At 44.1% G+C, this 20,251-nt stretch overlaps 1 protein-coding gene across 2 annotated transcripts in view; it reads right to left on the bottom strand.

Annotated features, from left to right (window-relative positions):
- Window positions 1-6,279: 6,279 nt before the first annotated feature.
- The window catches only part of RPS6KA5 (ribosomal protein S6 kinase A5), a 134,623-nt gene continuing 120,651 nt past the window's right edge, over window positions 6,280-20,251 (bottom strand). For both annotated transcript variants that reach the window (XM_037031087.1, XM_037031088.1), the window contains 4 exons: window positions 18,175-18,366; window positions 10,912-11,071; window positions 9,438-9,601; window positions 6,280-8,125 (listed from right to left, as the gene is read on the bottom strand). In XM_037031087.1, the coding sequence (XP_036886982.1) occupies window positions 7,886-8,125; window positions 9,438-9,601; window positions 10,912-11,071; window positions 18,175-18,366 (756 nt within the window). In that variant the 3' untranslated portion in view covers window positions 6,280-7,885. The remainder of the gene's footprint in view (window positions 8,126-9,437; window positions 9,602-10,911; window positions 11,072-18,174; window positions 18,367-20,251) is intronic.

Raw genomic sequence — 20,251 nt, 5'->3', positions numbered from 1 at the left:
CCAAGAACGGAATAGGCTGAGGGTGGTCCTCAAGGCAGTCCTATTCCGTGTCGTCCCCTCCAGCCACGGGTCCTCGTGCAGGGGAAGACGCCATCATTCCCTGGCGATTCTTTGTGGTGAAAGTAAGCATCTTCCATTTGGTTAGGAAGTTTCAGGGCCCAGGGAGAGGGAGGGTAAGGGGACAGGGACTGAGAACAGGGCTCCAGAAGCAGGCGGGTAGGCTATCATTTCTAAGAAATAGGAAAGGACGAAGATTGCAAGAAGAGCTATGCCCCCAAATCGTGAACAACCGACAAACAGGTTTCCTCCTCAGCAAATAAAAATCCACTGCTCTTTTTTACGCATCTAGTTTGAAGTGAAGCATTTGAGATATCCTGCCCTTCAAACTTGATGCAAATTATCAACAAATAGTGTGCTGGGTGCAGCCCAGATGCAGGGAGTCCAAAGTCAACCATAAACAAATGAAGCTTCACTCTTGGGCCAAGTAACTACCTAAGCTTCTAAGTTAAGGACACATTTATTCCATTCTCCAATTTTTGTTTCAGTTAGTTGAGTTCAAGATCACACTGTCTTGAGAAAAGCTCTCGGGTGTCAGTCCCAAGCAAGGCCACTGCCGGAAGAGGGAGAGAAGGGGGAGAGATTTGCTTGGCTAAAGGCAGTATTGTGGCCTTTTTTTTGGGGGGGGGGCTTCTAGCTCAGAGGCTGATGCTTCTGCACCAACTCCCATCTCGGCTTGTTCACTGACCCAGCCAAGGAGAAGCACACACAGGAGACACCTGCGGGGCAAGCTCCCTGTACCCTGAAGCTGTCTGGGGAGTGTGTCCCCAAAGGCTCCCTCCCCAGCATGCCAGGGGGCCGCTCCACCCGTGCTGTTGGTGGACCTCAGCCTGGTCTTCTTCCAGAGCCCAGGTCACAGTAACTGCCATGTGCTGAATACCTACTGTGCACCATGCTTGGCAACTCCCGCTGCTTTTGCACACCTGGAATGCACGTGACCCTTTGGAGGAGACTGTGTTACAGTCACATTAGAGATGAAACCAAGGCTTGGGCGTGTGACTCACCCAACACCACCTGGTTAGCAGAGTAGGGGAGTAAGAATTGTACCTGTAGAGATTTAAAAATATTTCCACAGATGCTTTGGTATGCTTCCCTTCAAAAGGTGGGACCTAATTCTGTCCCCCTGAAGTGTGGCTGCTCTTGGTTGCTGGCTTCTAGAGAATGTAAGCCCTGTGACATCTGAGATTAGGACAGGAAAGGAACTGTGGCTTCCTCTTTGCCTTCTCTTACGTCATTAGCATAGCAGAAACCAGCTGTTGTATTGCAAAGACAGACACACTCAGGCAGCCCCATTGAGAGGCCAGGTGGCACACTGCACGCCAAACGAGCTGCCCGGGGAGCAGACCTGCCAGCGCCTGTTGGGCCTTCAGGGAGGGTCGCCCTGGGCCAGCATCTGCACCTTGACCACAGCCCACGGGAGACACATCCAAGCGGGAACCCACCCAGCTAAGCTGCTCCTGAGTTTGTGACCCCTGGGCACTGCGCAACAATGAATGGCTGTTGTTTTAAACCATTAACTTCGGGGATTACCATATTTTGCATGGTATACAGTGCACATTTTGCCAAAAATTTTTAGGAAAAAATAAGGATGTACATTACACACGGGTACAATGATTGCATACCATGGTTACAATCATAATAATCCCGTGTATAATGCGCACAGAAACATGGGTGCACGTGATACACGGAAAATGCAGTATTTGTTACACAACCTTAGGTAACTAGTACAGGCCTGTGCCCATCCCAACAACTGCTGTATCCCCAAAAATAAGGAAAGTTGGTGACTATTTCTTGTGGAAGACTGAGAGAGGCTGGCCTTGGATGGAAGGCAGGTGAGTCCCCGAGGATAAAGGTGGAGGATGGTTGCTAAAGTACTCGGGGGTTCAGTTATTTCTAGGGGAGGTGTGAGTCCCAGAAGATTGGGTGGCTGGCCAAGAGCTGAGGCAGGAGAGACCCAGGCACCCCCTCCTTCTGACCTGCTCAGGGGCTGGTTTCTTGTCCAGGTCACTGGACAGGACAAAGGGTGACGGATGGGCAGTTAGAAGACAAGACCGTTAGAGAGGCCGGTACAGAGGTAGTTTCCTCTCCTTTTGAGCCCCAGCAGAGAGCAGGCATGAGCAGATGAGAGAGCAACAGAAAACTGCATTCAGTTAAAGCTGCATTTTAGCTCAAGCAAGTTGATTTGAACCATTCTTCTAAGCCATAAAATCACCAATATCTATTGCCGTGTTTTTTTAATAATCTTAATTCCAAAAACATACTGTGAACCCTTCCCTCCAATAACGTTCCCCCACAAATCCAAATCAGGTATCAAGTATTTGAGTATTGACAGGCTTATTCTTTCTGTAAAGCTTCCACAGATACAGCTTTCACACACGGAGAAGGTGGTCAAAAGTAAGCCCTTACTGCTTTGCTAAAAATAAAACTCAGATCTACAACTTTCTGGCTGAATTCCCGAGGCGAGAAAACATCACGTCTCTACAATACACCCTCTCTCTGGTACATGCGTCTTTTCCAGCCGCTGCCCCTCACTCAGACCTGCCCGAACAAAGGGAAGACCAGCTCTAAGACCATGAAGGGAAAAATATACACGCCTCTTATAAGCGTTAAAGAAAAGTAGCTATGGAATTCTAAAAACTCTCAATAAATAGTTAATAGCACAGAAATTATTTTTTAAAAATATTTTATTTATTTATCTTTAGAGGCGAAGGGAAGGAGAGAGGAAGAGAAACATCAATGTATGGTTGCTTCTCATGCGTCCCCTGCTGGGAACTCGCCCTTGCCGGGAACTGGCCTGCAACCCAGGCATGTGCCCTGAGTGGGAATCGAACCGCAATCCTCTGGTTCACAGGCCCGTGCTCAATCCACTGAGCTCCACCAGCCAGGGCAGAAATTCTTAACTCCATCTAGTTTACCTTTAATCAGCAGCACTACCAATAATCACTCTAATACAGCATTCTCAGGACACTCAAATATCTATGCACAGTTACAGCAACAAAACATGTAATGTTTAGTGCTTCTAAATAATCCCAGAAGAGGGAAACTTTGGTATGAATACTTGAAGATTAATTCTAGCCCAGCTAGAATGAATGCATTTAAAAAATCTACCACCAAGTATTATAAATGTGGGTTCCAGGAAAGTAGGTGTAGAGAAGCTACTACTTACTAAATGTAGGATATCAAGAAAAAGAAGTCACTCCCTTTGGGGAGAATTAATACTAGACTGGTACTCATAAAGGAAGGTGGCATTAAAGGAAGATATATAATTGATCCTTGATGTGAAAATGTTATTTGTCGCCTCTTAGGGATGTCTTATATTCTTCCACAGAGACTCAGGAGAAAAGCCATGCAAATAAAATTCGGATCACGGGCCAGGTTAAGTGACTGTCTCAAAGCTTTGCCCCAAAAGGGGTTTTTCAAAGAGGTTAAAAATCTGTTCTAATTGCTATCCAAATTGCTATTTCCAACCCAAATAAAAGAAATCATCTCCTCCCAAAGCAAGCCTGTGCACAGACCTCAGTTAAGAATACCTTTGGCTTCTTTTAAGTTGAATTTTTCATACTGAAAAATTCGGGGTAAGTTGAGTGGATGAGACAAAGAGCGAGATATGCAGGTGACAAAAAGAAAAACCTCATCAAGCCAGGCAGAGTATGGCAGACCGGCGAAAGGAAAAACACAAGCCCGTTTCTGCACAGAAACAGCACATGTCCTTCCACCGATCCCCACAGAAACACGGCAGGAAAATGAAGCCTGCTGAATAGCCACCAAGAGTCCTGTCTTCTTAGTCCAAGTCTCTCTCTAAATACAAGTGTTTTACCACATGGTCATAAGTAATAACCGAAAGGAAGTGACCGGCAATCAACAGTGTCTGTTTTGCACTTGTGTGAAGAAGCCAAGACAGGGACACTTGGGGGCCGCTTCCTTCCCCCTTTTCAGTCCAATAGTTGCAGAATGTTTGATTCTTGCACCCACTTAATCCACACATTCATAAACTAAAAGATGGACAATGGCCTTGGGGAAGGGACGCTTCAGTGACTTAATCACATAATCGGGAGCTGGGCACATACAGAAAGGGGCACAGAAAAAAAAATACCTTGAAAGCCCAAAGGTAAGAACTGCTGAAGACGAGGACTAAGGTGAGGTGAACCAATGTCCTCAAGATGAAAACTGTTGCCCCTTGAAAACACAGCCCCCCCTGTATAAACAGAATTTAAATAACTACTCTTAAGGAACACATTCTCTCTAAGGAAGATCACGGTTTGGAGTGAAGTCACTTAACAAGACAGAATAAAACCTTTATGTTGCTGTAGCAGCTACATTCTTTGGGTAGATTACACTTAAAATGTTTGCTTGGTGAATACTTCCTGCTACCTTATGATGACGTTTCTACTCTTTCAATTTTGTAATCACTCACATTTAAATTCTGAATTTCATTACAGCCTGCAACATTCATTTTAGGATAAAATAAAGGCACCAAATGAAGATGGACGTTCACGTAGGGGGTACTGATTAAAGGCCAAGTCATATATTTTAAGATGTTTCATTATGTTACAATAATTCATCTATAAGACAATTATTTTGATATAGTGGAAGTTGTATATCAGAATTTAACTTTTCCATGTAGATCTTAAAGAATATTAGAAGTGTGATAATACAAACCCCCCAAATAATCAAGCAGTCTAGGGCATGTACAGGGCCAATAATTTAGAAATTTCCACCTTTGTGAGGTACACTAATCTTGATAAATTAGACAATAACAGGTATTTGAAGGTGAACAAGCAGACAATAAATTGCATACTTTTATAAAGTATTTGAGAACATATTTTTAAAAAATGAGATACAAAAGGAATTCTTTTATTTAAAAGTCACTATCTTAATAAGCTTCTTTAAAATAAATTACTTTATATTTAAAATGAAGCCATTTACACAGTTACTGAAGAAATCAGCAGTATAAACACACTAAAGGGCAGTTTTCAGGAGTAAATGAATCTAAGACAAGCAAGGATGTTGAAATTAACTCAGAATTTGATTTTCTGCTCCAGTGGTTCAGTGATTTATTATTTTACAGAGGTTTGGAAGAATTAATGAATTTCAAAATAGCTAATTTAACTTACTCAGCCATAGAGTCTGGTGCAGCAATTAGAAGAAACTGATTTTTCAAAATTACTCTCCTCCATTACTTCCCTTTTCTTAATCTGGCCTCTCGTTTAGCCATATATAGTTACGAAAGGTATGATATGAGCCAGGATTTATGATGGTATGAAAATTACGTACAATAAAGTCAATAAAAAGAGAAGGGATGATTTGACACTGTCTCCAACGCTGTGATAAAGAGAATTTAATGTATAAATTTGTTGTTCTTACATCTACTTGTTTTACTCCTAATACCAAAACAGCCCTTCCATCTAACACTGTCATAGGAAGCACTTTTTAGTTTATTTTTGATGTGACTCAGTAAAAACGTTTGTGAATTTTAAAGAGCATTGCACTGTACACTAACCGCCTGCATCCAACTTAACTGCCACAAACTTGGCGTTGGATGTCGCCGTCCCGGTGTCTACAGTTAGGGTGACGACCACGTACCTGACGAGGGGCCTCTACTCTGAGTGTGTTTTGAGGTCCTCTCGGAACCCCATTCATTCCAGATCCCTCAGGGAGGCTCACCAGTTGCTGACTTACCCTTCGCTTTCCTTCCTCTCCTTCCTCTGCCTGATGTCTTACTCATTTCATTTTCGGTCAAATCCTCCAGAAGAGAAGGTAAGGGAAATAAAAATAAAGCCCACTGACTTGCAACATTCACAATGAGTCAATTATATCATCAATCACTATGGTATACTGACCATTTCTCTGGATCATTTTTCATTAGCAATAAAATCCTTTCAATTTCTATTTTATAACGAGTATTTTCTACTTGAATGCATAGCTTTAAAACAATGACTTGAGGAGCTAACTTTATACATTTCCAAATAAAGTCAACATAACTGCAGACATAAACGGACATTTTCTTAATCCTTATAAATCTGTGTGCCTGACTGAACCACATGTTGTGAATGAGCTATGGTTCAGCAAATCACGGAAGACTTCCCACCACTACTAGGAAAGGCTGAAAGCTGGGGGGTGCGACCCACTGCACGAGAGTCACACAGCCCTTCGGGCCACTGGGAGTGTACAACGTTATTTCCCATAACCACTGCGGACAAAAGTGTGAACAAGATAAAACAATATTTTGAAAATATTTTAATATTTGCCATTTTTGTTGCCTGTGCTATTAATATATACATGGACTTAGCAATAAATATACTATTACATAGAGTGCAATTACTTTTAGTATTCATAACTGGTTGAAATTAATGCTGCATCAGCTCAAGAAATGAATAAATAAATATCATGCCCAAATTCCAAACTAATGCTCCAGACATTATCATGAACCAAAATGATAAGATAAACATGTTGGGCATTATCTCTTTAAGCATGATTCCTGTAAACATAGCAAAGATCACCTTTCTCAGTCCTAACATTTTGTGATGGCGTTAAAAAAAGATATAACATACAAATTCTACCACGTCTTTTTGCATAGAAAATGAATTGATCGTATTTTTAAACGCAGCTACCTTTCAGTGAAGTGCCTTCATCGCATAGCACTTATTTTCTGTATGAATTCAGAACTTTGGAGCAATAAAAGTGCTCTGCATAAGTTTGTAAAATATGCTTACTGGATCTGAAATTGAACAGGAAAATTTCCAAACAGGTCATAGTTATGACTCTAAAATATTATGTACAGAATATCCGGCTCCAGGAGGAAGCACCTCGCTGCAGCCCCACACAGTGTACAAATATGAAGCACAGTGTTCACTAGGATTTCCCTTTAGGTTTTCCTCACGTCGGTGCCAAGGTGGCTAGTGATGACGTTCTGTATGCCACACGGACCGTTCTACTTGTTGTAAACGAAGTAGAAGGGGGATGTGAGGACAAATTTAAAGTGGATAATAGGAAAAAATGGCAAAAATACAGTACATATGCTTTAAACAGTGCACTTTACAAAATAGTTTGCTTTATTCATATTCTTTCATAAAGTGCAGTATAACTTAAAACAGAGACATTGTACCTTAATGTTCTGTAATAACCATTAAAACAAATTGCCAGGAAAGAGCAGTGCAAAATTAAAAACATATGTAGCTCAGCATGCATCTCAGATGGGCCCCAAATATAAAGCCTGGGACCCTGAGTCTTTATAGCTCTTCTACTTTTTAGAAAAAGATTAATGAGAGCAGGTTATCATCATATGTAACCATAAAACAGCAATAAGTTAAAATCCTCTCTCATGAAATAAGTGTTTGCCACACATAAAATCCATCACAGAATCTTTCTGGACATAGACATTTTTCTCTGATAAATCACTGTTCAAAGGGCACAAATCTCTTCAAACCCACATTACCCACAAGGCAAAGCAAAAGGCGCCGTCAACACAGCGGGAGTAGCTCTCGTCGGCAGACATCTGGGAACCTGTGACTGGCTCCGTAAGCGGTTCGGATCTACCCAGCTCGAGTTAAATTCACGGGGGCCTCTGCTCTTTCCAGAATCGTCCCGCTCGCAGCACGCTGGGCCGCTCCACAGCATGACGTGTGCTCGATTCACAGTAACATTCTCTGTCCAGTGCTTTGGGACAAGGAAAACCAACTGGGTTTCCCTGAAAACATTCCCTAAGAAGCAGATTCCAATGAGACCAGGGGGCCTCGTTTGTAAAAGCACAACCCATCACGGCAGGCACCGGCCAAGGGACCGGCAGTGCTGTGGCGCACCGGTCACATTCCTGCCACTCCTGTGCTCTTCAGTCGGAGAACTGGAAGAGGGTCTCGGGGTTACTGCTGTCGGCAGGGTTGCTGGGCTGCAGCGTCTTCGTGGGGGTGGTCTTCCCGTGAGAGTGGGAGGAGGAGGAGTGGGAACTCTCGCTGGAGCTGCTGCGTGTCTCCGTGCTGGTGCTGGTCTTCTTCATCTTCCTTCTCTTCGCCAGAGGGGCCTTATCCACATTCTGGAGGCAAAACCCCTCCCTCTTGTATTTGTTAAAGGCCTGGGGGAGAAGAGAGGGAACAGTGATGAGGGTAAAAGGACTGAAGATGTCTTGGCAATTATGACGCACAGAAGACAACTTAGGGCTGTCAGCCTCAGCTCTTCGGGGGAACACAGTCCTTAACTCCATTGTATCCACACTTCCTGAGGGGTACAGTGGTTCGTGGGACGATTTCTGAGGATGCGGCTTAATTGAGCCAACTGGGCCACCCACGAGTCACGACTCTAATATATCCCTTGACACTGGTGCTGCCTCTCAATCAGAAAACACTGGCCCCCCGGCATTCTTAAAGACTGTCAGCAGTCCGCCCCCACCCCCGTTGCTCTTCCTAGTTCTGTATCTGAGACTTAAAATTCTGACCACCAAGTCCTGACACAGAGCAGACTCAACCCATCCTGGGCCGCTGGTCTGCACTTCCAAGTCAACGCACTTGGGTGTATCTGGGCCACTCAGCGTAGACAGAGAAGATCAGGACTACAAACCTCAGGCTGACTTTCAGCTCACAGCAGCCTGTCTTTCCTTTTCTTAGACTCGGGCTTAGGCACGACTGCGGTTGCCCAGGGCAACCTTGCACCATGTGTCACAGAGAAGATTTGGATCATCTGCTACAAATTCCTGCAGTTAATCCCTTCACACCTCACCACGTCCCAGTTCATCAACTTTTTAATCAATTTCTGCAGAGAAGAGGCGATGCACCTCCTCCTTTCTCAAGGTCACCTCTCCAGGGGCAATTCCGTTTCTCCTTCTCCATCTGCTCCTCAGACGACTGTGTCAACGCATCTGCATCTGCGCGCTCGGCGTGCAGCCCCTCGACGCCTCTCGGCCCTCCCACCACGCAATCAGTGCCCACCGCCAAAGAAGCTCCTGCCCGTCCCTTCAGTCTCCAGGATGGACGAGGCGCAAAATGGCTGTTGAATGAACAAACCTTCACACGTGCCTTAGCGCCTAATGTTTACTTACAGTTTTTAAAGGAAATGACTTAGGTTATTTAAGAGAAAAAAGTTCTAGTATGTTTGAGCACATCGTGTTCATGACCTACAGAAAATCTTCAACTCTTGGAATATCAGATACTGCCTTATCTCACAAACTCATTCTGAATGTCAAGTACGAATATCATGGGTCAGCAGTGACTCTGGTCCCCCATGCACCTCCTGTTTATAAAGGCGATTATACTAGGGTGGGGTTTATAAAAACACACCTAAAACGGAAAGAACACTCATTTTAAATGTATTACTACGAGGCGTCTCTGAGGTTATGGAGCCTCTGATCGTCCTCTTCAAACCCCCTGTGCGTGTGCGGCACGAGCGCTTACGTGGAAGGTCGCTTTCACGCAGGTGTGCACGGCAGCCCCGGAAGAGCCCAGGATGTCGGGCGTCATCAGGGGGTTGGAGGACAGCTGACTGCCGTCCTGAAGCCACTCACTGTACCTCAAGCCAGACATTTTAAGCCTTTTATTTGGATCAACGGTGAGAAGTCCTGTGGAAGTAAACAAGAATTTTTATTTTATAATCTGCCATTTCAAACATAGTTTAAAATCAACCTCAGACGTAAATCTCAATTACGCTCACATGACATGATGGTTTCTCTAAGGCTTCGACCTCCGATAAAAATAATTACCTTTTCATACGCATTTAAATCCCCTAGTGAGTGCTGGATGCTAATGAAAAAGCCCACAACAGCCTGTCTCCAGGAGGCTGCAGGCCAGCTGACTCCTCAATCAGGAGAAAGGAACCGCCCCAGCCCAGACTCCCAGTGGTGACTGGGTGAACTCCAAATGAAGGACGAATGCCTAGGCCTAGTGCATTCACGTACTACCATTTTCTCTCAGTCGGGGCGTGTAGTAAGGCCTGGAGAAATGGGGGTGGACACTCAAAGGGGAGCTATGAGGAGACACAGACAAAACCCAGCTGTTACACCACCAGGGTTCAAGGGCAACAGTGAAACCCACAGGCACCATGTGATGGTGGCTCAGGGGAGAGGCCCAATCCAGGGAGCACGGGCACCCAGGGAAGCGTCCAGAAGATGAGTCCCGGGGCCCGAGCGAAGCGGACTCGTGACAAGGGTGCCCAGGGATTCAGAAGAGCACGTGGACAGGCACGCGGGAAGACAGAAGCGCAGCCCGACTTAGGAATTCCAGAGTTCCGCAACGGCAGAGGCAGGCAGGGCCAGGTCACAAAGGGCCTTGGACTTTGAATGCTCGGGAGTTTGACCCGAGTTGATGGAGTCTCTGAAGGGCTTTAACAGAACAGAGGCGAGAGCATAACCGGACATCAGGAAGTCCCCTCTGCCGATCCATGACGGGCAGGGAAGGTCAGAGGAAGTGAGACCAGCTGAAAGGACGTTGTAAGAGCTTGGGAGAGAAATGGTGACAAGGGCTACGGTGGCAGCCATGTGAATGGGCGGGGGGACAGCGAGGAGGAACGCTGAACCTGCAGGACCCAGGTGCTGGCTGTGGAAGGCCCGGAAGGCAGGGAGCCGGCGTGGCGGCTGGACGGCGAAAGAGGGGGGTGACGGGTGGCACGTGGTGGGGGAAAGGAGGGTAAAAAGGCCCGGGTTCGATTTGGAGGTGTCAGACTGGGGTGAAGGTGGTTCCAACTGCTAGTGTATGTGGTGACTGTGTGCAGGAAGATGGAAGGAGAATGTTCTGGAAGAAGAAAAGGCTCAACACAGTGGCCTGGACACCTTTCGGAATGGGGATTCCTTGAATAACTAACACACAAACGTGTGTGACGGCAGGGACCCGCCTCAGTCACTAAGAAAAGTGTTCAATTTTCTCAGAATCTTACCTTGGATCAAATCTTTAGCTTCTTGGGAAACATTCTTCCAGGCTTCTCCTTCAAAGGAGAAATCTCCCTTTTTGATTTTCTTCATGATTTCCACTGCACTGGTGCACGTCAAACTTTTGTCATGAGACTGGAACGGAACTTGCCCAGACAACATTGTATACTACCGAGGGAAAAAAAGGAACAAAATAGAATTTTTGTTCAATAGTTTATGATGATTAGGATTATTAGGTTTAAATGATTGCATGGCTCCTATCGTTGAAACAACCAACACATTTCAAAGAGTTGTAAATAAAGAGGAATGGCTTATTCTGATATGGAGATTTAAAACCATTTTAATAAGTATTTGGAACAAGAATTAAAGGGAGAAATCCAGCTGTCTCAAAAAGATGGCATTAAGGTTAAAGAAACTTAAAGACAAAAGAATCTTGAATAACTATTTTTTTCTCTCTGATTCCACATATCATTTCCTTAGGATATTAACTGTGGATAAGAACTTTAAATTTTTTTTATGTATCCTTCCTTCTTTATTTTGTTCGTTATTATCCCCACTTTAATTTTATTTTTCTCATTGTTGTGTCAAATACAATGACTTCTCTACTGTCACCTTATTTCATTATAGGCATGGGTCTGGAAATTTTACATGGAAGGTTTTATCCTTAAAATGTCAACAGAGNATTTTCTTCATGATTTCCACTGCACTGGTGCACGTCAAACTTTTGTCATGAGACTGGAACGGAACTTGCCCAGACAACATTGTATACTACCGAGGGAAAAAAAGGAACAAAATAGAATTTTTGTTCAATAGTTTATGATGATTAGGATTATTAGGTTTAAACGATTGCATGGCTCCTATCGTTGAAACAACCAACACATTTCAAAGAGTTGTAAATAAAGAGGAATGGCTTATTCTGATATGGAGATTTAAAACCATTTTAATAACTATTTAGAACAAGAATTAAAGGGAGAAATCCAGCTGTCTCAAAAAGATGGCATTAAGGTTAAAGAAACTTAAAGACAAAAGAATCTTGAATAACTATTTCTTTCTCTCTGATTCCACATATCATTTCCTTAGGATATTAACTGTGGATAAGAACTTTAAATTTTTTTACGTATCCTTCCTTCTTTGTTTGTTATTATCCCCACTTTAATTTTATTTTTCTCATTGTTGTGTCAAATACAATGACTTCTCTACTGTCACCTTATTTCATTATAGCCATGGGTCTGGAAATTTTACATGGAAGGTTTTATCCTTAAAATGTCAACAGTTATTTACATATTTTGGAGATTAAACCCTTATGTGAGGTATCATTGGCAAACACGGCTGGTCCTCTTTTTATTTTAATACTGTTTTCTTTAGCTGCACAGAAGCTTTTTATTTTGATGAGATCCTATTCATTTTTTCCTTTATGTCCCTTGCTCTAGGGGACATATTAGTGAAAATGTTGCTGCATGCAATATCTGAGATTTTCCTGCCTATGTTCTCCTCTAGGACTTTAATGGTGTCATGGCTTACATTTAAGTGTTTTATTATCCACCTTGAATTTACTTTTGTGTATGGTGTAAGTTGGTGCTCGAGTTTCATTTGGTTCAATTTTTTAATGAAAAAAGAAAAAAAGTCAACAGAGAAACCAAAAGCCAAGGCTGGTCTTTGTTGCAGAGGCTGGATCTTTGAAAGTGACCCTTTAACCTGGCGGAGGCCACGCTCCCCGCTCCGAGAGGAGAGCTCGAGGGGCTTGTCGGGTGGAGCGAGCCGTGGCCTGGTGGTCAGGAGGGAGTGTCTGGGCGCAGACCGGGGAGACCTGGGGAGAACTGTGTGGGGCGAGGAGGGTGGAGGTATCAGTTAGTTAGGAAGGGTTGCAAAGGGCAGCGTCTCCATTTCGACCCCAGCGCTGAGCGGGTTCTAGGGAGCTACAAGGGCATCCCGGGGACCCAGGAGGCATATGCCATTGCTCCTTTCTGGCCACCTGTCTGCCAGGCAGGTGCACCCTCACTACGGGAGAGATAGTGACGCAGCTCTCACACTCTGGCTCTCAGAAAAGACGGGGATTCCCAGGCAGGATAGTAAAAATAACATAAAAAAGGAAAACCAAGAGCTACAACCCAGCAGGCGGCCTACAAAGCCTAATTAAGAAGGATGGAATTTTCGGGACTGAGACACAGACAGGAGGAACTTGACCCTCTGAGGCTACCTGAGACTAGGCAGCCTTGGGCTAATCTGGACTTTCTGAAAAAGAAAGTTGTGCCTGAGAAGAATAAAAACTATACCCATGAAATTGGAGAGTCTGAAAATAGAAGACAAGGAAAAGAAACCTGTTTCGAATTTCAAGCAATATAATGAGAAAATATTTGTTCTAAAGAGGGAAATGCTAGAAGATCTGTAGAACAAAGACAACTTTAAACAGCCCCAAACCTCCTACATCCTTGGTATGGAGGAAGGAAGGTTACAACAGATCAGACTGAACAAGTCCTCAGGGTAGGAGAAACCGCCCACCACCCCTCTCAGCAGTCCCCTAAGTGACCCCTGCCTCCACCAGCCCCTTCCACGTGCCTTCTCTCCACCGTCCTCCAGGCAGACACACAGTCACATTTATGCTCCGGACTCTCACCCAACACGGCCCTGCGGGAACTCCTTCCCTGGCTCCCCCACAGGGGCCCCTAGGGCCTCAGCTCCCGTAGTCCCCGGGCTCCAACCCCACTTTCCCTGCCAATGGTTCTTCTGCCTCCCTGTAACTGCACAAGCTACTAGAATCTTCTTAGAATGCCATTTGCTTTCTTTAGCTGGGCAAGTCCCACCCCTCTAACTAGGGTCTCTGTCCTTTGCCATCATTACAGCAGAGAGAAGACATGTGGTACAGAAGGGGAGAAATGAGCTCGACAGCCAGACAATCCTAGCTTCAAACAAGTGCTTTTTTATTTACCAGCTTGGGCAAATCAGTCCACCTCTCTTAGACCCGTAAAATAACATTAACTGGATCGAGCAGCCCACTGTGCTTGGTAACAGCAATAGTCAGCTCACTTACACCCCTTCTCCATCCCAGCCTCGCCCTGTTTATCCCTTACTCCTCTTCCTCCACCTGGACGGCAGCAGGGACCCCCATTCCCTATGGCAAGCGGGTGGAGCCACGCGACTTCAAAGCCCCTCCTAAGGCCTGCTTCCTCAGTCCCTGCCGGCACTGACTGTCTCGGCTTCCTCAGAAAGCGGAGTCTGCAGCCAAAGCCTGCACACAATTCCGTCACTAAGGAGCACAGTCTGTGAGGGGGAGGAGGAACTGAACGCGGGGACAGCATGCACACCACAGGAACTGCAGCCATGGCCACAATGGCCAGCAGGGGTCAGCTGCCGTGCTGAATGTGGTGAGTCAGCATGGCTCTGGCACGGATGAGCGCCTACTCACCTGGCCACTGCACTCTTCTCGGTTCCCTTCAGTGGGAAAGGTCAAAGCAGTAGGTCTCCACAGGGCAAGGGCAGCACTCCCTGTCCGACCCGAGAGCTGCGTTGACTTCCCTGCTCCGCTATCCTAGTCTGTGGGGCCCTGATCATCTTGACACGCTCTAGAAATCCCTGCTCGTTCTCTATGCTGCTGTCTTCCCCAAATGAGAGCTGGTGAGCGGAAACTAGCTGGTATCCTGAGTCCCTGTAAGACACATCCATGCCCGAGCGGGGAGCTAAACTACAAACATTTGGGGACTGTCGCCTTGGTAAAGAGTTTAGAGCACCGATGGCCGGGGCACAGAGATGCCCCCCTCTGAAAGACAGACTGCTGTGCCTCGTCCTGCTAGGAAAGAAGCGCAGGGCTTAGTGGCTTCCTTGGATTCGGACAGAGGCGCACACTGCAGCTGAGAACACTGCTCTAGTCTTTCTGTCCGTTGACTCAGCAGACTGCCAGCTTCAAGCCCAGAGTAAGGAGGGTTCTGTTGTAAGTTCAAGCTGTAATACAAACTGCCCTGCTACTGAGGCCGTAGGATCCGGCAGACCAGACTGTGCTAGAACGACCTGTGCAAGATGAGAGTGCTGTGGGGGCCCAGCGACTCAGAGGGCGGGGCCCTGGTCCAACAGGATTAGTGTCCTTGCCAAAAGACACCCCAGGGAGCTTGCTCACTGGCTCTCCAAGTACGAGAGGAAAGGGTATGTAAGAACACCACCATGCTGGCCCCTTCACAGTGGATTTCCCAGCGTCCAGAACTGCAAGAAAATAAACGTCTGTTGTTCAGCCAAGCAGGGTGCAGTACTTCCTCACGGCAGTCCCGAGCAGACGCAGGCGGCGTGTGGGCTCCATTTCAGTTAAGGTCCTGTGTGTCCCGATGGGGACCCGACATCCACTAGATGGACTAGGTGTGATCAAAGCCACATGATACTATCTATGCGATGCATCTTCCTGACGTATTTGTTTTATTCAGTGAGGGTAGTATCATTAACTTCATATTAAAATATCCACATTAGTGTGTATTAGATTCAACATGCAAAAGATTTCTAAGGCCACGACTTCTAAGGCAAATCAGGAGACTCCAGGTAAACTGCGTGCTTGCTGTGGGGTGACTTGGGCTGCCTATCTAGATCCTCGGGTGAGAATCACTCATTCATCTGGAAATGCCTGCAGAGACCTCTTGTTTCTTGACAGTTTAATGGTTCACTTTATCTTTTGTCTGCATTTCATTACATATCTCTAAACGGCAAGGATTTTTAAAAACCACAACCACAATACCATTATCCACCTAAAAAAATATTAGCAGTAATTTCTTCATATCATTTAATATTCAATCAATATGCAAATTTCCCCAATTATAATTACATTGGAATGACTTAGATTTAGTTTGAATTTAATAAATAGAATCGAAACTACAATTTGCTTGAATCAGAATTCAAGTTAAATGCAAACACTGTTTGTGAAGTGTCTTTTAACTACAGGTCCCCACACTGTGTTCCTTTATCATTTATTCGCTGGGACCTGGGCTGTTTGCCCTGTAGGACTTCACAGAGTTGGGCCACTGTGACTGGGTCCCTGTGGCATCGTTTCACTGGTTCTCTGTCCCCTGTTTCTTTCAAACACATGACAATCGGATCCGGAGAGAAGCATGGCTTCCACTGGTCCCATCACACACAATGACTTGTGTAGATACGGCCCTGAAAGCACAAAAACACCTGCTTATACGTCTAAGGTGCTCTTCTGAATGAAAGCTTACAAAGGATAATGGTTATAATTGGCTTTATTTACAGTAAGGGTTCTTTTACAAGGGGTAATCCTGTATTATTTAAAGAAACAAAGGGCTCCTTTCTATTTAGACCTATTTTTTCAGGAGAGTGCTACTAATGTGTTAAAGTCCCTAAACAAAACTCTCAAATCTATAGAGGTTAGCTGTTTATTTTTATTTTAAAAACCTGATTCATAAATATGTATTTTTAGTTTGAAAATTATAAGCAATGACATAAAATTACTAAAATGGAAACCAAATAAAGCTTAAAATGAAAGAGGAACCATCCTGCAAGAACACCTGGCTAGCCCTTAGGAAAAACAGGCTGACACCAAAATAAATCCCAGATGGAATGCAGATTAAAGTGCAAAAATAAAATATAATTCTAGAGGAGCATTTAGGAGAATATTTTCATCATCTTGGGGTAGACTGACAATCTGACATCAAAGCTAGACACTATAAAGGCACAGACTGACATATCTTACTACATATAAAAAACTTTTCTATTTAAATCCCTCTAAAAACAAAATTAAAATCCCATATTACTGTAAACAAAGTTTCAAATAAATGACACTCCAGAAAAAAAAATTTCCAAAATTAATGGCAGGCAAAGGATTAAAATCCTTAACAGAGCTTTAAAATCTAATAAGAAAGAGTTCCCTCCCACAGGAACTTGGGCAAAGCTCAGAGACAGCCATTCATAAAAGAAAAGTCCAAAGGCCCACGTACCTGAGAACGTGCCCTGACAATGTTCATCACAGAAATGCGCGCAAGGGACAACGATGGGCAATATTTCAGACTAAAGATAGTCTTCTTGTGTTTGCATACAGTTCACGAGACCAGAATATGAAAACCCCACTAGAAGGAAATCTAGGCATAGATTTCAAAATAAAGATGTACATGCCCTTCCCCTAGAAATTATTCTAAGCAAATAATGAGACAAATAGAAGCACATATATAAAAAAATATTAATTTGTATAGTTGAAAATCAGTGAAAAACTGGAAATGCTAACGTCTCATCAGTAAATAGTTAAGTGAACTTCTGGGACTCAAACCACATGTACGAGCATACTATAATCTCATTTCTTAAAAAGGTTTTATTTGTTTACTTTTAGAGAGATGGGAAGGGATGGAGGAAGAGAGGGAGAGAAAACATCAGTGTGTGAGAGAGATATTGACTGGTCTCACATGCCCCTAACTGGGGGCCTGGGTTGCAGGCCAGCCAGGCGGGTGCCCTGATTGGGAATCGAACCAGCGATCCTTTGGGTTGCAGGCCAGCACTCAATCCACTGAGCTACATTGGCCAGGGCTATAATCTCATTTAAAAAAACCCCAACTATATATGCATGTTACGTAGAAAAAACTTATAAGGAGTCCACAGTATGGTGGAGGCGGGGGAGGGAGGGGGAGAGCTTACACCGCACCACCTGTGTCTGATGAGGTTGTGAGCGATGCTATTTTCTTCTTCCTATGCTGTCTGAAAATGTCTAAGATGATGCACTACAAATTATATGCATGAAGAGTAAAGCAACTTTGAGAAAAAGCATGCGGAGATTTCGCTAGCTCAATGTTCTGGTTCTGGTCACTGTGGCCAAGGATGTTCTGTGAAAAGCATGCTCACCACAATTCCTATGAGTTCCTATCAACATTTCTAACTTCATCTGTTAGTTTGTTAATTTATCCTGAACGATATTCTTTAGTTACAGTTTTGGTCTCAAAACCTGAAAGAATGTATTTGTAATGTCTTTCTATTTAGTCACTTGCTATTTTCACACTGTAGTATGCACAGCTTTTGAAAATACACTATTCTTTTAAAAAAAACAATATATAACTCTTATTTACATAAAACACAGCTGCCTTGAATATTTCTGAGTAAACCAAAATCTAAATGCCTACATTTTCTCCAATGTAAATTTTAAGAAAGGGAAACAGTCTTCTGTCAGGCCCCTGAGTGAAAAGGAGCCAATGTGGCCCATTTTCTCAGGAACCTGGGGAAGGCAGCAAAGAGAGAGACGGGCACAGAGGACACGGAAGAGCGGCCTGGGCCGACCGGCTCGGCTGGAGGGAACTCACCAGAATGACGCCCAGGCTCCAGAGGTCGCAGGACTCGTCATAGCCGTTGTGGTTCAGGAGCTCCGGTGCGGCGTAGTGCAGAGTGAAGCAAGGGGTCTTGAGAGGCTGGTTATCCGGCGGCTTTAAGCGGGCAAACCCGAAATCAATGATTTTAATTTCCAAATTGTCATTTTCATCAGTGAACAACAAATTCTGCAAGGTACAAACACTGACATCAGTCTCTCATTGAAATGTCATGGGACTGGGTGATGCCATTTATGTGAGCTAGGTACTGACACCAGATTCAGACACAGTGAGGCTCTGAGGAGGAGGAGGGGCTGGGCTGGACGTCGGCGTGTCGGTGTACCGCTACTCTCTGCTTTGTAACCTTTCTCATTACTTCAGTGTTGCAATGTCACGGGAAACATGTTCGACTGCATCGTGTCTCGTCTGCTCTCAGGGCCTCTACGCTTCTCTGGAACTTGGTGTTCTACATCTTCCACTATCCTCCCTTCCTAGAGGGCACGTGAGAGCCTGCTCTCTATTCAGGGACCGTGCAACCACGCCACCAAACGGAAGTTAAGACTCCATATAGCTCTCTGAGCACTGTTCACACCTCCTTCCTGACACGTATCACCCTCTGCATTATCAGTTCAATGTCTTCATCCACATTAGACCATAATTCCACCTCATTAATGACTGCATCTGAGGGTCTCACATAGTAGGTACTTTTATAAATGTGTCCACTGAACAAAGTCACATAGATAAATAGTTATGTAAGATTTAGGACAGCCCAGTAGAGAAGACATGGTGGAGACATACATTTCAGAACTCTCTTCTCCAAAACAGTTAATACTTAAACATTTTTGATGCTTATGAATATTATACCTCAATTATTCAGAACCCATTGTTACTCTGAATTGTTCATCCACTAAGGCTCTTGATCACTAAGGTTTTACTACTTTTTGTAATTATCACATCCTAATAAATGCTAACTGCACTGATGCACGATCTTCATTTTTATTAGCATATCAAGCTAGTCCCACAATAAGTAAATCTGACTCTATTGTCTTTAGACACCCTAACAAAACCTGTTATACCTTTAATGTTCACTAAATTATTCCCCAGTTCTTGCTTTGCTAACATAATTCTAACCGGAATAAAAAAATGTATCATAAAAAGGCTTACTGATACAAAGAAGAAAAATCTTCCAAGCCTTTTATTCAGAAGTTAAAAATAAGTAAAGTGAAAGGGACAAAAAAACAAACTGAAAAGTTTTTGAGGCTTCCCCACAAATGAAGTCCCAGGTGGGGTTCACGAATGTGCACTTGGGAGGTGTGACCTCAGGAGACGTGACCTTGGGACCGCAGTCGCTCTGAGGGGCAGGCACTGTGCTACAGGCAGAGCAGCGAGTTGAGCACACCTGGTCCCCGCCGTCACTGAGCCTACCAGATCTTTGAAAATGGCTTCAGTTCTGTCCTCGTTAAGAATGGCAGTGGGCTTCCATGATCCCAGTCCTTGAAGGAGAGGGATGGAGGAGGGTGTCAACAGTCAGGAATGGGAGGGGGCAACCATTTTACCTCCTTGTGTTCTCCCCTTGAGTTCTGCTTGAAACTAATTTCATGTAATTTTTCTTAATCTTTCAAGAGTATGAGAACGAATTTCAAAAACACAAAGCAGTTTACTAGGAATATCAGCCAGCTTCTACATTTATCTGCTGCTCACCTAGAATTTAGGATTTGGCCTACGAAGAAAAGGAATGCCACATAACATCTACCCAAAGATTCATCATCAGATCTTAACATGCTACATCCCTGGGAAAAGTATTCTAATGTATTCCAAACATTTTTAGTTTGGAAATAATAAACTCTGCCATTTAAAAGTCAAATCAAAAGCTCTTTATGAAAATGTTAGTACAAAGGTACATTTTCATTTCTCCAAAAAATATTTTGATTTAGGGTTATAATTGTAGAGTGTCCTAAAAAACCTAACCAGCCTTCATTTCAAATGACTATGTGAAAGGAGAGTTTTATAACAAATAAGGAGAATTGTCAGTAAAATAGGAAGGCAAACTAAATTCTGCTCAGAGGACAGTTGC

The sequence above is a fragment of the Sturnira hondurensis genome, unplaced genomic scaffold (assembly GCF_014824575.4).
Source record: "Sturnira hondurensis isolate 20B ecotype Veracruz unplaced genomic scaffold, ASM1482457v3 Scaffold0021143, whole genome shotgun sequence".
NCBI lineage: Eukaryota > Metazoa > Chordata > Mammalia > Chiroptera > Phyllostomidae > Sturnira > Sturnira hondurensis.
Note: the sequence above shows the minus strand (reverse complement) of the source record. Positions and strands in the feature narration are given on the sequence as shown.